Source organism: Bos grunniens, chromosome 25 (genome assembly GCF_055505025.1).
Source record: "Bos grunniens cultivar Pamir isolate PY7600 chromosome 25, Bosgru_T2T1.0, whole genome shotgun sequence".
Classification (NCBI taxonomy): domain Eukaryota; kingdom Metazoa; phylum Chordata; class Mammalia; order Artiodactyla; family Bovidae; genus Bos; species Bos grunniens.
The window spans coordinates 41,215,826-41,233,711 of record NC_141189.1 but is presented as its reverse complement, the minus strand read 5'-3'; the positions used below and the strand labels follow the sequence as shown (position 1 = coordinate 41,233,711).

General features: G+C 64.3%; 1 protein-coding gene across 6 annotated transcripts; it reads left to right on the top strand.

The window, feature by feature from the left end:
• The first annotated feature begins 66 nt into the window (after positions 1 to 66).
• On the top strand, positions 67 to 17,674 carry TRAF7 (TNF receptor associated factor 7). Of its 6 annotated transcripts, XM_086376253.1 has the most exons (22): positions 2,417 to 2,523; positions 2,819 to 3,020; positions 7,655 to 7,770; positions 8,031 to 8,088; positions 9,568 to 9,659; positions 11,984 to 12,100; positions 12,507 to 12,599; positions 12,741 to 12,774; positions 13,306 to 13,489; positions 13,595 to 13,729; positions 14,325 to 14,542; positions 14,619 to 14,692; positions 14,870 to 14,918; positions 14,995 to 15,122; positions 15,308 to 15,390; positions 16,011 to 16,050; positions 16,156 to 16,272; positions 16,348 to 16,470; positions 16,604 to 16,723; positions 16,813 to 16,944; positions 17,028 to 17,147; positions 17,314 to 17,674. In XM_086376253.1, exons 3-22 carry the CDS (start codon positions 7,693 to 7,695, stop codon positions 17,326 to 17,328), a joined length of 2,010 nt encoding a protein of 669 aa, XP_086232379.1. In that variant the 5' UTR covers positions 2,417 to 2,523; positions 2,819 to 3,020; positions 7,655 to 7,692; the 3' UTR covers positions 17,329 to 17,674. The 6 variants fall into 6 exon arrangements, with proteins under 6 accessions (XP_086232380.1, XP_086232376.1, XP_086232379.1 ...); XM_086376254.1 differs by lacking the exons at positions 2,417 to 2,523; positions 2,819 to 3,020 and adding an exon at positions 67 to 130 and having other exon boundaries at positions 13,595 to 13,723; XM_086376250.1 differs by lacking the exons at positions 2,417 to 2,523; positions 2,819 to 3,020 and adding an exon at positions 67 to 130.
• The last annotated feature ends 212 nt before the right edge of the window (positions 17,675 to 17,886 follow it).

The following is a 17,886-nucleotide window of genomic DNA, read 5'->3' as shown; positions in this document are numbered from 1 at the left end:
CTACAATTCCCGGCGGGCAGCGCACCGGCGCGCTTCCGGCTCGAGCGGCCCGTCCCTTCCCCGGCCGGCGGCCGAGGGGGCACGATGAGGCGAGAGGGTGGCGCTCCCGTTCTCGAGCGTCCAAGGGCGGGTGAGTGTCCGCGCGGCGTGCCGGGCCCGGGGCTCGCGCCTTCGGTCCGCGCGGTGGAGGGAGGGGCCCGGCGTTTGGGGCCCCGGGAAGGGTTCGGGCCTGGGGGGCGGGGCTCAGGCGCGCCGGGGTTTCCCTCGTCCGTGCGTTTGTCTGTCTGTCAGCTGGGCCATCGCTCGCTCCTCTCCTCCGTTCTTTTCTTTATTCGCTCCTTCTTCCTCCGTTTACGGTTCGCCGCTGGGTGCCCAGCACTGTCACAGGCGCGGGGAGACTGCGGAGAGCGAGACCCCAGTTTTCCTGTACTCTTCTCGAGGAGGATTTTTCAGCCTCGCCCCTCTTGGCACTTCGCGCCCATCGTCACTGCCCGCTGTGCCTTGTAGCGTGTTGATCACTATCCCTGGGCTCCACCCACCAGATGCCAGTAGCCTCCCTCGCCCCCGGTGTGACAACCAAAAATGTCTCCAGCCATTTCCAAGCGTCCCCCCTTTTCAGAACCGGTGATTGGGGGTCCCCCCACAATACACAGACACAGTCATGAGGATCTGTGACAGGGGCTATGAAAAACGGAAAGAAACGAGAGAGAGACAGTACTGGGGGCTCCTGAAGGGCTTGAGGAGGGGCACCTCCAGCAAGCAGCCTGTCCTGGGAAGTTGCTGGAAAAGCGTGTTGGGCAGAGAAAAGGGACTGCAAAGGCCCAGGATGAGAAAGCTCAGAGGATGCCAGCGGGTTCTGGCGATGGGGTGAGAGGTGAAGTGGTAAGGCCAGGCCAGAGTGCAGGATGAAGGCTGCGTGGTGCTCACAAGGGAGGCTGTTGGGGAACTCGAGCACAGGAGAGCCGGGGTCAGGTCTGTCTAGTCAAGCGCCTCTGGTTGTGTGCGGAGGATGGACTGCTGGCTTTGCTGGGGAAGGAGAGCATGAGGAGGCTGGATTGTGTGTGTCGGGGAAGGGGGGCTTCCTCTTCTAATCCTCACTTGGGTCTGGCTGCCTGGGCCAGGTTATCTTGAGCCAGGTCAGGACGGTCAGCTGGGGCTGAGTCTGGGGTCCTGCTCTTGTTGGGGGTGGGGAGGGTTTCCACCCCACTGAGCTATGTCCCTTGCTTAGAGCTTTGTGCTGCTCATCAGTGTCCCCTTCTCCCATCCCTCAGACCTCTCCTCATGTACACACAGGCCCCCTCTCCTGGGGGCTGCCTTTGGCAAGCATGTGGCATCTCTCTTCCACATTTCTTTGGGCCTCTCCTTTCCCACCGGAGAAGGCAATGGCACTCCACTCCAGTACTTTTGCCTGGAAAATCCCTTGGACGGAGGAGCCTGGTGGGCTGTAGTCCATGGGGTCGCTAGCGTTGGACACGACTGAGCGACTTCACTTTCACTTTTCACTTTCATGCATTGGAGAAGGAAATGGCAACCCACTCCACTGTTCTTGCCTGGAGAATCCCAGGGACGGGGGAGCCTGGTGGGCTGCCGTCTATGGGGTCGCACAGAGTCGGACACGACTGAAGCGACTTAGCAGCAGCAGCAGCTCCCTTCCCACACCTCTTCTCCTCTCTGTCATAAATCCCCCCTTGCACTGCTCTGGGCATCCAAGCTGCTTCATGGAAACCCTAGTCCCTGTGTCTTGAGGTGCCTGCATGCTATAACAGCACTGCCTCCAGGAAGCCAGACCCTCCTCCCTCGGAGCAGGAAGAGCCGGGACATGGGCTACCTGGTTGATAAGAGCCCAGCCAGGAAGGAGCTTGAGCTGAGGTTCTCTGTGGAGTGACTCCACTATGGTTGTGTGTCATGTTACCTCTGGAAACAAATGAAAAAGATCACGCTCTTTAGCATTGCCTAACAGCAGACAGGAACACCTGGAAAAGTGCCTTTGGCAGGTTGAGCAGCTCAGTGGTACTTCTGACCCTCTGCCTCCTCTCTGCCCCCTGCTCAGGCTCCTGGCTTCTCCAGAGTCGGGTGTGAACCTTGGCCAGTTGGCTGGACAAAGGAATAGGCAGTTTGGGAAATGGAGGAGGATGTGGCTGAAGGGCCTGAGCCACTTTGGAGGCTTTGGCTGCCCAGACACGATGATCCAGCCTCTTGCTGGCTTGGGGAGGGGCTGGTTTACCTGCAAGGTGGGGCCCCTTGGTTTGCTAGCTGCCACAGAGGAAGCAGAAGGAACAGGACTTTGGTCAGCCTCGGCCCTGATCTCTTGCTGGCTGTCTGTGCCTGCGATGACCTTGCAGCTCTGTTTTCAGTTCTCAAGAAGGAGCTGATGTCGGTGGAGCCTTCGTTGCTAACTCACGTGGCATCTCTCACAGTTCTTTCCAGACTTGGGTGGAGCCAGTCCATTTAACGGGGGAAGAAACCTGAGGACCAGGCAGGCACACTACTTGCCCGAAGTTGCACACTTGCCAAGTGGCAGAGGTGGGGTTTGAACTCAGGTCTCCCTAAGCCTAGCACTTGCGGGTGGGCACCCAGCATTTCAGGCCTCTAGCTGGCTTATGCGGGGGGATCCATGAAGACAGACCCACCAATCCCTCTCAACTGATGTCCTCAGTGTCCCCGTGTGCTAGCCCTGAGTCTGAAGAGATGGTCCTCCCCAGGGGAGCGTCGAGTCAGGTGGGGCTGGTGCTGACGCCACTGTGCACACCTGGCCCTTAGCCGCTTGGGCAGGAGGAAGTGGGCTGTCTGAAAGTCTTTTGGGGATGGACATTCCCAGGAGCCCCTGAGAGCAAGGAGGAGCATCCCAGCAGACACCAGGACTGGAGGGGTGTGCCTGAGGGCTGAGGGGCGTGGGCTGGTCACCTCCAGACCCAGATCTGGCCCAGAGCCTGCATGCCCTCCCCCACTTCCACTGGGAAGCAAGAAGGAGGAAACCCAGGAGACAGAAGCCACACCGGGAGCAATGAGACCACGGCCAGGTGAGCCTGGAGGTGCACACGGGGCCCAGGGACTACCAGCCACGTGGCTCTTAGGTCAAGGCTCCGGGCCTGTCTCCACGAGTTTAGACTCCTGATTTAGGACAGCTGTTGGGGCTTGCTGGGCCCTGTGGTGGAGGGAGGGTGTGGGCAGGAAAAAGCAGCCCTGCAGCTGGACACTGAGAGAGGAGGATGAATGCCACCTCTTTCCAGCACATTCTCTCCCTGCACTGGATCTGGCCAGCCCCTTCCTCCAGGAAGCCCTCTGGACGTCCCACAGGCTGGGCCAGGCCCTGACCTCATACATGGTCCTCAGATATGGGGAAGAAAGGATTGGGGGGGATGAGGCTGGCCCCCAGGGCGGGTGGGGACAGGAAGGCATTTCCATTGCCAAGTAGAGGTTAAGGCTGGGCTGTGGTGCAGGAGGGGCTGGGCAGGCTGGAGAGGCTGCCCCTGGACAGGAAAGGCCAGGAGGCTGGGTGGAAGAGGCAAGGAGGCAGAGCCCTGGGGAGGGCAGGCCACAGCAGGTGTCTCGGGCTGCTCTGACACCTCAGTGGAGTCTGGGCTATGGGTGCCAGGGGCAGGATGGAGAGTAGAGGCCGAAGGCCTGGGCCAAGCGCTGGGAGGGAAGGTGGCTGGGCAGGCGCCAGACCAGGGTGCGCTGGGGTCCGAGGGGACCCCTGACAGTCACAGCCTGCCTGTCTGGGACGGAAAAAGCATATTAAGGAGACGCAGGGAACAGTGACGGGAAGTGTGTGTAGCTTTGCTATGGCAACCGGGCCTGTCTCTATAGGACTTGGCAGCCTGGCCTGGGCTTGGGCCAGGGCCCCGGGGCAGGGCTTACCTGGGGCTGTGTGGTCTACAGGTGAGGCCGAGGCTGCACACACAGCTCCTCCGAGCCACCCCCCCCCCCCCCCCCCCGGGGTAGTCAGCATCAAATGTGTGGCTTAATGGCGTTTAGAGGCCAATCCACTGCCTGCTGCCTCAGCACGTGCTGTTCAGGGGACCCCACCACACCCGCTGCTTGGGCTGTTGGAGCAGCTGTCTCGAGGCAGATCTCGACCTCGTCTGGCCACCCTGCTGACCATGGATGCCCCCCACAGCCCTCTGGGTATTTCCTGAGGGGAAGGGGCGTCATGTCCCACACTCCTGAAGGGGACGCCCCAGCAGATCCCTTTGGGCTCCCTCCCAGGGAGGCTGATCAGAGGAGTGGGCGGGGGGCTTTCCTGAAGCCGGGTGGATGGAGAAGTTCAGGCGCTGGGGCATTTGGGGCGAATTGCTAGTTCCTCATTGGGCAGTGAATGCACCCCAGGCCCCAGGACACCCTTAGACATGGGTGTGGGTGGCCAAGGACCCCTGGGCGTTGACACCCGCTCAGGCGAGGCAGGGGAGGGGCTCTTCTTGGTCCTCCAGCCCTACAGCCTCACCCCAGGTGGACACCCTATTTCCATCAGGACTGGGGCCTTTCTCAGGGATAAGATCTCTGAATCCAGCCCCCAGACTGTGCTGAGGTGCCTTGGCCGGGAAGGAGGGAGGGTGAGGGGGCGCGCTTTCTGGCCCTCCTCCACCCTGGGTGGGGTCTCCCTGGTCTGCCAGCCCACAGCTTTTCCCAGTTTATCAAGGGCCAGGTTCTGGCGTGGGTGAGGATTCTCTCTGTTGACAACGTCCTGCCTGTCTAGGAGCCTCAGGCTGACTGTGGGGTGGGGAAGGGGCCTCCTCCCCTGGGGCCAGGGCACACCCCTGGGCTGGCCTCAATGGAGCCCCAGCCCACGGAGTGCTGAGCTGTGCTCTTGCGTTTCTGGGGTTTTGGCCTCCAGGAAGAGGATACTGGGGAGGACTGTTATTACGAAATGCAGCCCCTGGGGGGCCTGAGGGCGGGCCGGGGGGCATCTCGCTCCATTCCAAGAAGCTCTGGATGCAATCTCAGCGTTCCGGGTGGGCGGGGCGAGCAGGGTGCCCCACCATCTGGGGTGAGCAGGGTGGGCGGGGCGACAGTCCCCTCCCTCCCGCCCCCGCACGCCGTCCAGGGTGCATGAGTGGGTGGGGCGGAAGGGTTCCCCCCACCATCCAGGGCGCACGGGTGGACAGAACGGACAGGGTCCTCCCACCATCCAGGGCGCACGGGTGGGTGGGACGACCAAGGTCCCCCATCATCCAGGGCCGGGGCGGTGCACTGAACCCCGTGAACTGGGAAGTGATTCCCTCCGTCCTTCCCTCTCTCAGCCCGGCTCACGGGGCCAGTCCTGTCCGGTCTGTCCCCTGCCGGCTCCTGTGTCATTGCCCCGCCTGACCCTATTGGCTGTCTGGGGACTTTCCGGCTGATTTGCATGTTGCCTGCAAGTCCTGCGTGCCTTTCTGTTTACTTCACTTCGGAGTGGGACAGCCAGACCGCCACTGCAACAGGCGCTCAGGCAACCGGCACCCCCGAGGGGGCGGGCAGGCTGGCTGTGGCCTGGGGGGAGCGCCTGCCAGGGTCACGGCTGCCCGGACCGTGGGTGCCACTCTCTGCAGCCGGCAGCTGGCCTCGTGGCCCCGGGGAGCTTGCAGCGGAGGGAGCAGATGATTGTAAAATCCAGGTCAGTGTCAGCCAGCGGCCACCCAGAGCCAGCCGCGGGTTCCCCCAAAGGGGTGGAGCGCTTTGCGCGGATGGGTTGAGTGCTGGCGCTGGCTGGGCCTCACGCAGCTACAGCCCAGTGGCCTTACTCCTAGCAGGGCAGCCCCCAGGACTTCCTACTTAATAGGGAGACCCACAGGGGTGCTGGAGGTGGGCTTCCAGAGCCCCTGTTACCCCCTAGAGAAGAAGCCACAGAGAAGGGGGGGTATGTGGGGGGGCAAGCCCTTTGAGTCACAGCAGGGCCAGCAGCAGGCAGGAGGGGGAGGCTTTGGCCAAGCTCTGGGGACACCTCAGGCACTCAGAGCCCTGCAGGTGGGCGAGGTGCCTCATGGCAATGCCACCTGTGGGGGCTGAGAGCCACCGTGTCAAGGCCTGAGTCTCAAAACTTGGGCCTGTGGCGAGAGGTGGTCTTTGGAGGGGTGCAGCTGGGGAGAAGTGAGGAGAGCTTTAGAGTCAACCCCTCCCTGCTGTCCTGCCGGGTGGGCCCCAGGGCATACTGCTTGGCCGTTGTGGGGGGCGTGGTTGTTGCTGGAGGAGCCAGGTCAGGAGGGCCTGGTGTGGAAAGTGCCAGAACCAACTGGACTGTGCCTTGCTGTCTGCTGGACTCACATGGGGGGCATAGAGCATCTCCTACCTTCTCGTGGGGGGATAGGTTGTCCTTCCCCTTGGAGCCTTGGGGTCCTGCAGGACCCCCAGACCACTAGATGGGCCCCTGCCTGCCCTGCAACATGGGGAGAGCCATTCCTAATGCTGGTCTGATGGCTGGACCAGGCGCTGGGTGATGAGCCTGTGGTGTGTGTCCAGGGGAGGCTGCTGGAGGTCTCCCAAGGTGCAGAGGTCATGCGGGCTTGGTGAAGGGGCCTGGGCGTGTGGCCTTCCTCCCTGTGCAGGGCTCTCAGCACAGCCGACTGCTGTGGGGGACACAGTGCTCCTGGCTGCAGACGCAGCAGGTCCTGATGTCAGGCACACTGCTCTGGGGGCGGCGGGGTGGGGGGTGGGGCGGGGGGCGGGTGGAGTCTGCTGATACGGCCACCTCAGTTTAGTTCAGTTCAGTCACTCAGTCTTGTCGACTCTTTGCAACCCCATGGACTGCAGCATGCCAGGCCTCCCTGTCCATCATCAACTCCCGGAGTTTACTCAAACTCAGGTCCATGGAGTCGGTGGTGCCTTCCAACCATCATCCTCTGTCGCCCCTTTCTCCTCCTGCCTTCAATCTTTCCCAGCGTCAGAGTCTTTTCCAGTGAATCAGTTCTTCACATCAGATGGCCCTGTCAGGGTGGGCACTGTCTTGGGAGTGGAGCTGCCCTCCTGGAGGGCCCGTCCTCTGTGGGCAGCTGACGGGATCTGCTTACACCCAGGCCTGGCTAGCTCTCCCTGGGCCCACCCTAGCTCCTCTCTTATTGGGTGGGAGTCCCCAGAAACCGGGGGTGATGCCCACAGCACCGTCTCTTTGCTACCTGCTTACCCCAGCCCTTGAGATTGAGTCACTCTGGGGGGCAAGCAGAGTCATGCTCTGTTCCTGGGGTGGGTGACCTGCACACCATCAAGAGCCTGAGCTCTGCGCTCCTCTCCTGCCTGAAGGGGCTTTCTGTGTGTGGTGTGGCTGGTGAGGGGCGGGGCACCACCCAACAGGTCCCCTGGGGCGTGGCCACAGCTGCCCTGGCAGGAAATAGCCTGAGGCTGGCCCAGCCTTGGCCCCAGGGGCATCCTGACCTTGGACCCCGGTGAGCAGACAGAGCAGGAGTGAGGAGGTGGGTGGCAGAGCTGGCTGGCTTTTCCCAAGGGCTAAGCCTTGGAGCAAGGTGGAACTGAGCACCAGCTCCTGCCCCCCCCCCCACAACCCCCGGGCCGCCTCCTTCCCTCTGGCCTGTCTACACCTGGGGCAGGTGGGAGGGGAGGGGGCTTTGACTGCAGGAACCCACCCTTGTTGGGATTGGTGGTGGAGCCAGGCCGGCCGGAGCAGCCCTGCCAACCAGCAGGGCTTGGGCCACCGTCTGGAGCCCTGTGTCTGTTCTGCCCACAGGGGACGCCGCCCGAGGAGCCTGGATGCCGCTCTAGAGCATGAGCTCGGGCAAGGGCGCCCGCTACAACCGCTTCTCCGGGGGGCCGAGCAACCTTCCCACCCCAGACACGGCCGGGGTAAGGGCCAACCCCAGGGAGGGTCGCCTCTGGGCACGCCTCGTGCTCACCCCACACACCCAGGGCCCTGGGGGGCTTTCCAGAACACCCAGTCCATCCCTGGAGGTCCCTCGGGTGGGCTGTGCCACGTGTGTGGTTGGTGTGTCTGCGAGTGTGTGTGCACGCGGGCTCCTTAGTGGGACAGCGTGTCAGCCCGTATCCACATGTGTGGCCACATCCTCCGCGGGGTCGGGGCCGAGTCACATTCATTCTCTCTCCAGACCAGAATGGAAACCACGTTCGGTCCCGCCTTTTCGGCTGTCACCACCATCACAAAAGGTGAGCCTGGGAGCCCAGACCAGCCTGGGCCAGGGAAGCAGTCCGCCATCCCGCTGCCTGCCCCCAGGTCCCCCTACACCTCCTCGCGGAGCCCTGCCCGCCGCCTCTCTGAGTGGGCACCATTTCACACCCCGTCCCTGATCAAGTGACCCCTGACTCATCCCAGCCCAGGCTCTTAGGGTCGGGCTCGGGGACAGGCCGGGCCTGGGATGGTGGCAGGACAGACTCCTGGGCTCCTTCCTGGAGTCCGGTCCCTTGGGGAGCCCCCAGCGTGTGTGTCTGGGAGGTGGGGAGGAACCAGCACTCGAAGGCACAGCCTCTTCCCTGGAGATGGCACGTGGCCCCTCCAGGCAGGACCGCTCGTCCTTTTGCCTCTTCAGGGCTCTGCCTCTCCTCGCAGCACACACTTGCGTGCTAAGTCACCTCAGCCGTGTCCAACTCCGTGACCCCATGGACTGTAGCCCACCAGGCTCCTCTGTCCTTGGGATTGTCCAGGCAAGAACACTGGGGTGGGTTGCCATGCCCTCCTCCACGGAGTCTTCCCCACCCAGGGATTGAACCCATGTTTGCTGCGGCTCCTGCATTGCCGGCAGGTTCTTTACTACTGAGCGAGTGGGAAGCTCCACCTCAGAGTGCACCAGCTGTTAATTAAAGTAGTGTTTTAGCTGCTTCTCCAGGATTTTCTCTGGATACACTTGGTGGTGGGGCCGCCAGCCCACCGCGCACGTCTGCTGGCCCAGGATCCTTGCTTCTGCCAAATGACCCCCCAACCTGGGGGCTCTAAAAGAGCCCTCTTTTTTTTCCTTAAATGTTCTTTTCTGAGGGAAAAGCAAATACACATCCCCCCCACCCGCATCTCTTGGGTCTCTGATTTCTCATCGGCCTTTAGAAGCTGCGTGGCACGCTGCCTTGGCAGACAAGAGCTCCCAGGCAGAGGCCGACGGGGCCTGTCCCACCCAGCACCCCCTCAGTGTTGGGGCGGGGCAGAGCCAGCAACCAGGCCTGCCCAGCTGCCCCGCCCAGGCTGTCTGATTCCAGGCAGGGACCCAGGGCCACTCACAGGGCAGCCCACTGAAGCCTGGATTATGCACCCATGCCTTCGGGGCTGTTGCGACATCTGGGCCCGGGTGGGCCCGAGACCAGTGGGGGCCATTGTGCGCCTCCGGCTGCTGCCTGCAGCAACTCAGAGGGGAACCCCTGTTCCCACATGGACCCCTGCCCAGTGCCTTCTCTGGGCAGCTGAGGTGACAGGCAGGAGGAGGTGGGCGGAGAGGGGCCTGGACCACCAGGCTGCTGTACCAGCTGAGGGGCCGCAGACCTCTCTGCCTGGGGGTGGCAGGGCGGGGGCAGGGGGCTTCTAGGCTCAGTGCCAGGGCTGTCCGGGGCGGCCCCCGCCTGGCCCACGTGCAGAAGCGTCCGCAGCCAGCCCTGGTAGTCCGGCCTCCCCGCACTGCCCACCGTGGCCCTTTCTCTTTGCAGCCGATGGGACCAGCACATACAAACAGCACCGCAGGACGCCCTCTTCCTCTAGCTCCCTGGCCTACTCCCCGAGGGACGAGGAGGACAGCATGGTAGGTCTGCGCCACGCTCCTCTCTGCCCTCGGGAGCGGGCCTGGCAAGAGAGAGGCCCAGGAGGAGGTGAAGGTGGAGGCTTAGCTGGAGGGAGCGCCTCGAGCTCAGAGGTGAGGGTGGAGAGAGCGGTGAGGCCAGGGCCCAGCGCGGCGACACCCCAAGACCTGAGCCCCTGTGGCCGGGTTTCCAGAGGGGCGAGGGGCGGCTGGGCTGGGTGGTGTGGCGCCCGCAGGTCTGGACGTTTGACTTCCTCTTGTGGGGGTGGTAGGAGCCACGGAACGTTCATTCAGGAGGGTGACCAGGTCTGATCCCCATCTTTGAAGCTTTCTCTCCTACTGAGTGGAGACTGTGTGTGTGGGTTGCTGGGTGCAAGCAGGGGCCCTGAGCCTGGGGGTCCTGACCACAGACAGGAGTCAGCAGGTAGGCCCGGGCGGGGGTTACCGATTTAGGGGTTTGGGGCAGAGTTGGAGCTGGGTGTCAGTGCCCAGGCCATGGGGCCAGGGTCACAGTGGCCATTCCCTGCCAATCTGCCCACTGGCCCTTCGCTAGGCTCTGGGGCTGCAAGGGGAAGCAAAGGTGGGCCTGGGTAGCGGGCCTGGGGCGCAGTCACCCTCGGGCTCTCACCCTCGCCCACCTCTCTGGGCTGCCCCTGCTTTGCCTCGGACCTCCCTCTGGCCAGCTGTACAGCCCTGCTAACCCCCCAGCACCCAGGCTTTCTCCTCAGTGGCCAGCCTTTGTTTTCTGTTTAATAGGAAAAAAAAAAAAAGTATTTCTAATTATTCAAAAAACACACTCATGTGCCCAGAACAGCACTAGGCCCTCCCCAAGCACTCGCCCCCTCCCCTGGGCTCTGCCTGCCTCTGTGTCTGGGGCCCATGACGTGCCCAGGGCCTTTGATGTGCCCAGGACCTGTGACGTGTCTGGTGCCTGTGACGTGTCCAGGGCCTGTGACGTGTTCATGGAGCAAGGCTGGAAGCAGTAGGCCTGCCTGCCTGCCTGGCTGGGCCTTGAGGACAGTGGATTCCCTGTGAAATCCTTGGGTTTTGGCGGCTTCTGGATGTGGGCACGTGCTGTGAGGGCCCGGAGCTGCGGCCACCTGGACACCAGGTCTTTGGCGGCTGTCGGGCCCCCCCGGGCCACGCCCGCTGCTGGCCCTGAGGAGCTGGACCTTCCCGGGCCCTGAGGTTTGGGGCCAGTGGCCCTGCCCCCGGCCCAGACCTGCAGCTGCCCCTGCACTCAAGGGGAGTGGGGTCCCCACAGCGGGCAGGCGGCCAGGGGGAGAGAGCCTGGCCAGCCCACATGCTTGGCCCCCCTCCCGCCTGGACCTGTTCTCGCCCTCTGGTTTCCATTGCTACCCTGGGGATGGTTTGACTCACTTCCTCTGACTTTCCCCTCTCGCTCCTCACGTGGTGTTTCCATGCAAACGTGCCACTTGGGCTGCCGGGTGCTGCCCTGGTGAGGGAGGTGCCCGTCTGTGGGCATGCTGGGCACACGGATCTCTGCCGCCCGCACGCCGGGAAGCCGGGCCCTGGCACTACCCGGCCAGCCTCCCTGGGCCCATAGCGGTCTTGTGCCTCGGGCTGGTGGGGAGGGGACCCTTCCAACTGTCTATGCACCCGCCATGGCTTGGAAGGAAGCAGCCGGGCCCAGAGGGGCTGGTGGGCTGGGCGTGGAGGCAGGTGGTTTATGGCTCTTGAATGAGGCTTTGGGAGGGTGAGAGAGGAGCATGGGAGTGACTGGAGCAGTTGCTCTCGTAGGATCTCTCCTGGAGGATTCTGGGCCCTGAAGGAAAGAAGGGACGGTGCCCCTTGTCCTGGCGCACCCCTCCTTGTGTCTCTGGAAGCTCAGGCAGAGTCCAGCACCTGTGCCCCTCCCCCCTGCTCTCAGAGGCTGGGCTGGGGTTTGGTGGGGGTGTCCACCCTACCCCGGGAGCCTCCCTGGCTTGGGCTACTGTCCCCAGGCAGGACAGCCCGTGGGCCCCTGGAGCCCTGCAGCCAGCCTTCCAGCCCCTCCCTCTGGCACTCTGGGGGCCGTGGCCACCCCCGCCCTGGGATTGGCTGGTGGAGGTGCCCCCTCTGCGGCCCACATTCCCTCACGGGAAGCAGGAAGCAGGCCGAGCGTGTCCTCGTAGAATTGAATAGCAGGAAGTCTCTCCATTTACACAAAGAAAGTTGGCAAACGTGAGTGGGCGTCCTGACGGCAGGGCCAGGACCGTGGGGCCGGCTTCGCCCCCTCAGCACACTGGGGACTGGGCTGGCGCCCGCTGGGCCAGGGGTCCTGGCCCGGTCCTCCCGCCTGCTGATGGTCGGCCCCCTGCCCGCAGCCCCCTATCAGCACGCCTCGCCGCTCCGACTCAGCCATCTCCGTGCGCTCCCTGCACTCTGAGTCTAGCATGTCCCTCCGCTCCACATTCTCGCTGCCGGAGGAGGAGGAGGAGCCGGTAGGTGTGGCCGGTGGGGGGCCCTCCCCGTGCCCGGCGGTGGGGGCCCCTTCCCCTCAGGCTCCCTGTCCGCACAGGTCCACATCGGGGACTTGGGGGCCCAGACTGGGTCCCCCAGGCACGTTCTTCTCTCTCCCCGTCCCAGGGGCTGCCCGGGGACCAGCTTTCGGCAGGAAAGGCGGGGCCCACCTGGGGCCCCTTCTGGTCTGAGTCCCAGGGAGAGGGTGGGCACAGCTGGAGGGCCTCTCCATGCGCAAGTCCCCTCGAGCCCTAGGCCTCAGTGGGCTCCCCTCAGGACACACCCCGGCCGAGGTGCTCTCGCCCCAGGAGGGCAGCCCGGCCTGCGGGACGGGGAGTTGGGTTCCCGTAGCCCTGGCGCCCCTCACCCCACCCTGCTTGGTTCCAGGAGCCGCTGGTGTTTGCCGAGCAGCCCTCGGTGAAGCTGTGCTGCCAGCTCTGCTGCAGCGTGTTCAAGGACCCCGTGATCACCACGTGTGGGGTGAGCTGCCCTCCCAGCCTGTGTGCTCTGTGAGCCCCGAACCGTGAGGCACCCGGTCTGGCCGCCCAGCACGTGCCCTCTGCAGTGGGCGAGGGGTGGGGTCCCTGCGGCTGCGCCCCCACCTGCCCGTTGTCCCCACAGCACACCTTCTGCCGAAGATGCGCCTTGAAGTCAGGTAGGACCCTCTCAGCCCAGGCCCGGCCACCCGGGTCCCCAGTGGCGGGGAGGTCCCTCTGGGGAGGTCCACCCGGGTCCCAGCTCTGATGGAGCCCCCTAGTCCTCCGCCACCGGCAGTTCCTGGCCAGCGCTCAGGCCAGGCTCGGGGCCTCCCCGCAGCGGGTGTGGGCGAGACCCCCAGGTGCAGCACCCGCTGTCAGGGCTGCTGGCCTCGCGGACTCAGGCCTTAGCCGCTGGCCCTTTCCACGCTCTGTCCCCAGCCCCCCGGCACTACCCCAGACTCCTGGGTCCACCAAGAGGCCTCTGTCACCACTGCTCACCTAGTGGTGGTCCCTGGTGGCCCAGCCGAGCGTCCCTTCCTGTTCTGGGAGCCCCAGAGGGGAAGGTAGACGCCAGGATGAGGCCCCTGGTGTAGGCTCAGCCCACCCAGCCGGGGAGCAGGCTCCAGGCCCGCCGCCCACCAGGGCATGCTCTCCCCGGGGTGGGGCTGGCTGGGCAGGCCATGGGGTCAGCGTGCCCTCCCCCCCAGAGAAGTGCCCCGTGGACAACGCCAAGCTGACGGTGGTGGTGAACAACATCGCGGTGGCCGAGCAGATCGGCGAGCTCTTCATCCACTGCAGGCACGGCTGTCGGGCGGTGGGGGGCGGGAAGCCCTCCGTCTTCGAGGTGGACCCCCGAGGGTGCCCCTTCACCATCAAGCTCAGCGCTCGAAAGTAAGGGCCCCCGTCTGCCCCCAGTCCCCGCCCCCCCGGGGCCCCCGAGAGCTGGGGCCGCTGGGGACTCAGCCCGCACGCCGTGCCGCCCGGCCGCCCCTCCAGGGACCACGAGGGCAGCTGTGACTACAGGCCTGTGCGCTGCCCCAACAACCCCAGCTGCCCCCCCCTCCTCAAGATGAACCTGGAGGCCCACCTCAGGGAGTGCGAGCACATCAAGTGTCCCCACTCCAAGTACGGGTGAGTGGGCGGGGCGGGGGCGGGGCCAGGGGCGGGGCGGGGCGGGCGCAGGGGGCGGCAGGCCTGGGCTGGCGGTCACGGCCCCTCCTTCAGCAACCCTTGGCTGAGAGCCGCCTGAGTACCAGGCACTGGGGAGACGGCCTTAGCGGGAGCCACACCATCGACTGTGTAATTACAAACCGAGGTACAGGTGCTGAGGAGACCCGAGCCCCGTGGGGACACAGCGCCCGGGGAGCTGGGAACTGATGCATGCAAGGGCACAAAAGCCGGGCCCGGACCTGGGAGAGGGCTTCTGGCAGCTGGACCAGCAGCAGCGAGTTGAGAGCAGAGGGGAAAGGGGCCAGCAGAGGCGGCAGCAGCTGGCTCTTCGGGGCGGAAGCCAGTGAGGGGGAGCAGGAGCCCTGGAGGAGCTCTGGGCTGGAGTGCGGCGGCTGGATTGCTGGGGGAGGCAGGACGGGCGGTGGGCGAGCGGCTGTGCACAGGGCAGTGGCCCGGCACAGAAGTGGGGTTTGTGGGAGACTCTTGGGGCTGGAGAGGCAGAGGGAAGGGGCCACCTGGCGGGCAGGTGGGCAGGACAGCTGTCCCATCCCTCCAGGTGCACGTTCATCGGGAACCAGGACACATACGAGACGCACTTGGAGACGTGCCGCTTCGAGGGCCTGAAGGAGTTCCTGCAGCAGACAGACGACCGCTTCCATGAGATGCACGTGGCGCTGGCCCAGAAGGACCAGGAGATTGCCTTCCTGCGCTCCATGCTGGGCAAGCTCTCGGAGAAGATAGACCAGCTGGAGAAGAGTCTGGAGCTCAAGTTTGGTGAGAGACCGGCCCAGGGGGTGCAGGGGTTCAGCCCTGCTTCCGGGTCCCTGACACCCCCTGCCCTGCCGCTCAGATGTCCTGGATGAAAACCAGAGCAAGCTCAGCGAGGACCTCATGGAGTTCCGGAGGGACGCGTCCATGTTGAATGTGAGCGGGCAGGGGCCACGGGCGGGGCCGGATGCTGGGAGGTGGGTGGGGTGGGTCCCAGCAGAAGGCCTGTTCCCACTCAGGATTAGGTGTCTGTGCTGGGGGGCCCTGCCTGGGGCAGGAAAGGCCATTGGGACCCCACCCATCCCACGCTCTGCTCTGCTCTTGGCCCCACAGGACGAGCTGTCCCACATCAACGCGCGGCTGAACATGGGCATCCTCGGCTGTGAGTGTGGGCCCCCTGCTGCCCGCCCCGCGGTCCCCAGGCCCCCAGACACCTCATACCTCCTGTCTCTCTGCAGCCTATGACCCACAGCAGATCTTCAAGTGCAAGGGAACATTTGTGGGCCACCAGGGCCCCGTCTGGTGTCTTTGCGTCTACTCCATGGGGGACTTGCTCTTCAGTGGGTCCTCTGACAAGACCATCAAGGTGGGTAGCAGCCTGCCCAGGGGCCAGGCAGCCTGGAGCAGCAGGGCTGGGCACGGCACACCAACCTCTGCCAGCTCCAGGCCTGCCCATGGACAGGGCTTTCTCTGCTCACATCATTCGTGCTGTAGTGCCCCCTGCCACCAGGCTGGCCCTGCTGGGATCTGCCCTGACCCTGGTTTCTGCAGGTGTGGGACACGTGTACCACCTACAAGTGCCAGAAGACGCTGGAGGGCCATGATGGCATTGTCCTGGCCCTCTGCATCCAGGGGTGAGTGTGGGCGCACATGTGTCCACTGAGCACAGGGCCCACGTGGACTGTGGCTGCATGTGTCATAGAGTGACTTTGTCCGCCAGTCCTGGGACCCTGAGCAGGGCCGAGTCATGGGTGGTGGTACGTGGGGCCTCCGTCTCTGACACTGTGCATCCCTGAGCAGAGCCCTGACCCCGGAGAGCCTCAGGTGGCCAAGGACAGGCAGGACCGGAGGGGAGGCAGGCTCCTGCTGGCCAACAGGGCCCGGCCACCCCCTAGCCCAGAGTGCCCCTTCTAGACCATCCCTCCTGGAATGTGTCACGAGGCTGTGTGCTGTGGGCGTGAGTGTGTATGTGGTGTGAGATGCTGGCGCACAGGAAGCAACAGCTTGACTGCCAGCAATGCTAACAAGGGTAATTACCTCCCGCCTCAGCTGTCAGACGCTTGCCAGGCAGGCGCGTCCAAGGTCCTCTCGCTGAGGCGGGAAGACCGAGGCTGGGCTCAAGGAAGCTGTAGTGGTTCTGGCAATGGCCAAGGCCTCTGGTTCCTGGTGGCCAGTGCTCGCTTGGCCCGGCCAGGGCGGTGTCAGCAGGGATGCTGGCTTCTCCCGCCCTGACACCCTGGCTTTCCTTCCCCAGGTGCAAGCTCTACAGTGGCTCGGCCGACTGCACCATCATTGTGAGTGGGGCCGGCGGGCGGGCAGGGCCTGAGAGCCCCAGGCACTCTGTGCCACTGGGGCCTGGGCTCGGCAGCGCCTCAGGCTTCACGCCTATCTCCCACCAGGTATGGGACATCCAGAACCTACAGAAGGTGAACACGATCCGGGCCCACGACAACCCGGTGTGCACGCTGGTGTCCTCACACAACATGCTCTTCAGCGGCTCCCTGAAGGCCATCAAGGTCAGGCCGGGCGGTGTGTGTGCATGCCGGTGCCGGTGGTGCCCCCCCGGCCTGCACTCACAGCCACTCCCACAGGTCTGGGACATCGTGGGCACAGAGTTGAAGCTGAAGAAGGAGCTCACTGGCCTCAACCACTGGGTGCGAGCCCTGGTGGCCGCCCAGACCTACCTGTACAGCGGCTCCTACCAGACAATCAAGGTGGGCCCCCCCGACCCCGAGCCGGCTCCGTCTGCCCTGCCCCCACTGGGCCAGCACAGGGAGGCCCTCACATGCACCCTGGGTCGTGGGTGGGCCGCCTGGCCTGTGACCAAGTGGCCTCGCTTGCCCGTAGATCTGGGACATCCGGACCCTCGACTGCATCCACGTCCTGCAGACGTCTGGCGGCAGCGTCTACTCTATCGCTGTGACCAATCACCACATCGTCTGTGGCACCTACGAGAACCTCATCCATGTAAGAGCGGATGCAGGGGGGCGGCGTCTGGCTCTGGGCCCCTGTCCGCCCCCATCTGTGTCCTCTGACCTGCCAGCGCCACCCCCCAGGTGTGGGACATCGAGTCTAAGGAGCAGGTGCGGACCCTGACAGGCCATGTTGGCACCGTGTACGCCCTGGCAGTCATCTCAACGCCAGACCAGACCAAAGTCTTCAGCGCATCCTATGACCGGTCTCTTAGGGTACGAGCTGGCCAAGTGCCTGGAGGGGGCAGCTCAGGGCTGGTGCCAGGCCTGGGCGGTCCTCATGTCCCATGTGTCCCCAGGTCTGGAGTATGGACAACATGATCTGCACGCAGACTCTGCTGCGTCACCAGGGCAGTGTGACCGCGCTGGCCGTGTCCCGGGGCCGGCTCTTCTCCGGAGCCGTGGACAGCACTGTGAAGGTCAGCACCGTGGCTCAGGCCATCCACAGGGGCTGTGTGGGGAAGTGGGAGCGAGGGAGGCAGGTGGGAGCTAGCAGCCCGGGCTGTTGGGGGCAGGTACGGATGGCAGCTGGCTTTGGGGCTGCATGGCCAAAGTGGCACTTGAAATGGAGTCTTCCCCCTGCAGGTGTGGACTTGTTAACAGAATCCACGCCGGGTCTCAGCTTCCTCTGGGCCTGACCTAGGCCTAAGCCCGGTGGGCCAAGTGACTGGTCTTGGGGTCTCTGCCTGCCCCATGGGGACTCAGCCAGGCAGGCAGTGCCCTCCCTGCCCTGTGCCCCATGAGCCTCCCTCTGCTTGGCCCTGTCACTGTCACTGCCAGGACAGTGCCCAGCCCATCTGGGTGCCAGGTACGACGCTTGCCAGGCCCACCTCCATCCTCACTCCAGATGGACTGTGGGCCTTTTTACTCACCTTTTCTACACTGTTTTTAGACTGTACATAGATTTGATTACTTCTTGATTGAAATAAAAGTTGCACAGACTGTGGCTCTGAGTGGGGATGGTCCTCGGGGAGGGGGGACACCTGAGCACGCCGGGGGGCACAGGCACTGCCCAGTGGGAGGGAAGCTGGGCAGGGGCCACAGAGGTGCCTGTTGACAACCCCAGGATGTGGTCCTGTTGGTGGCTGCTTCCCCCTGCCAGGAACAGGCAAGTCCCCCACTTGCCCCAATATGCAACCCCCCACCAAAAAAAAGCCA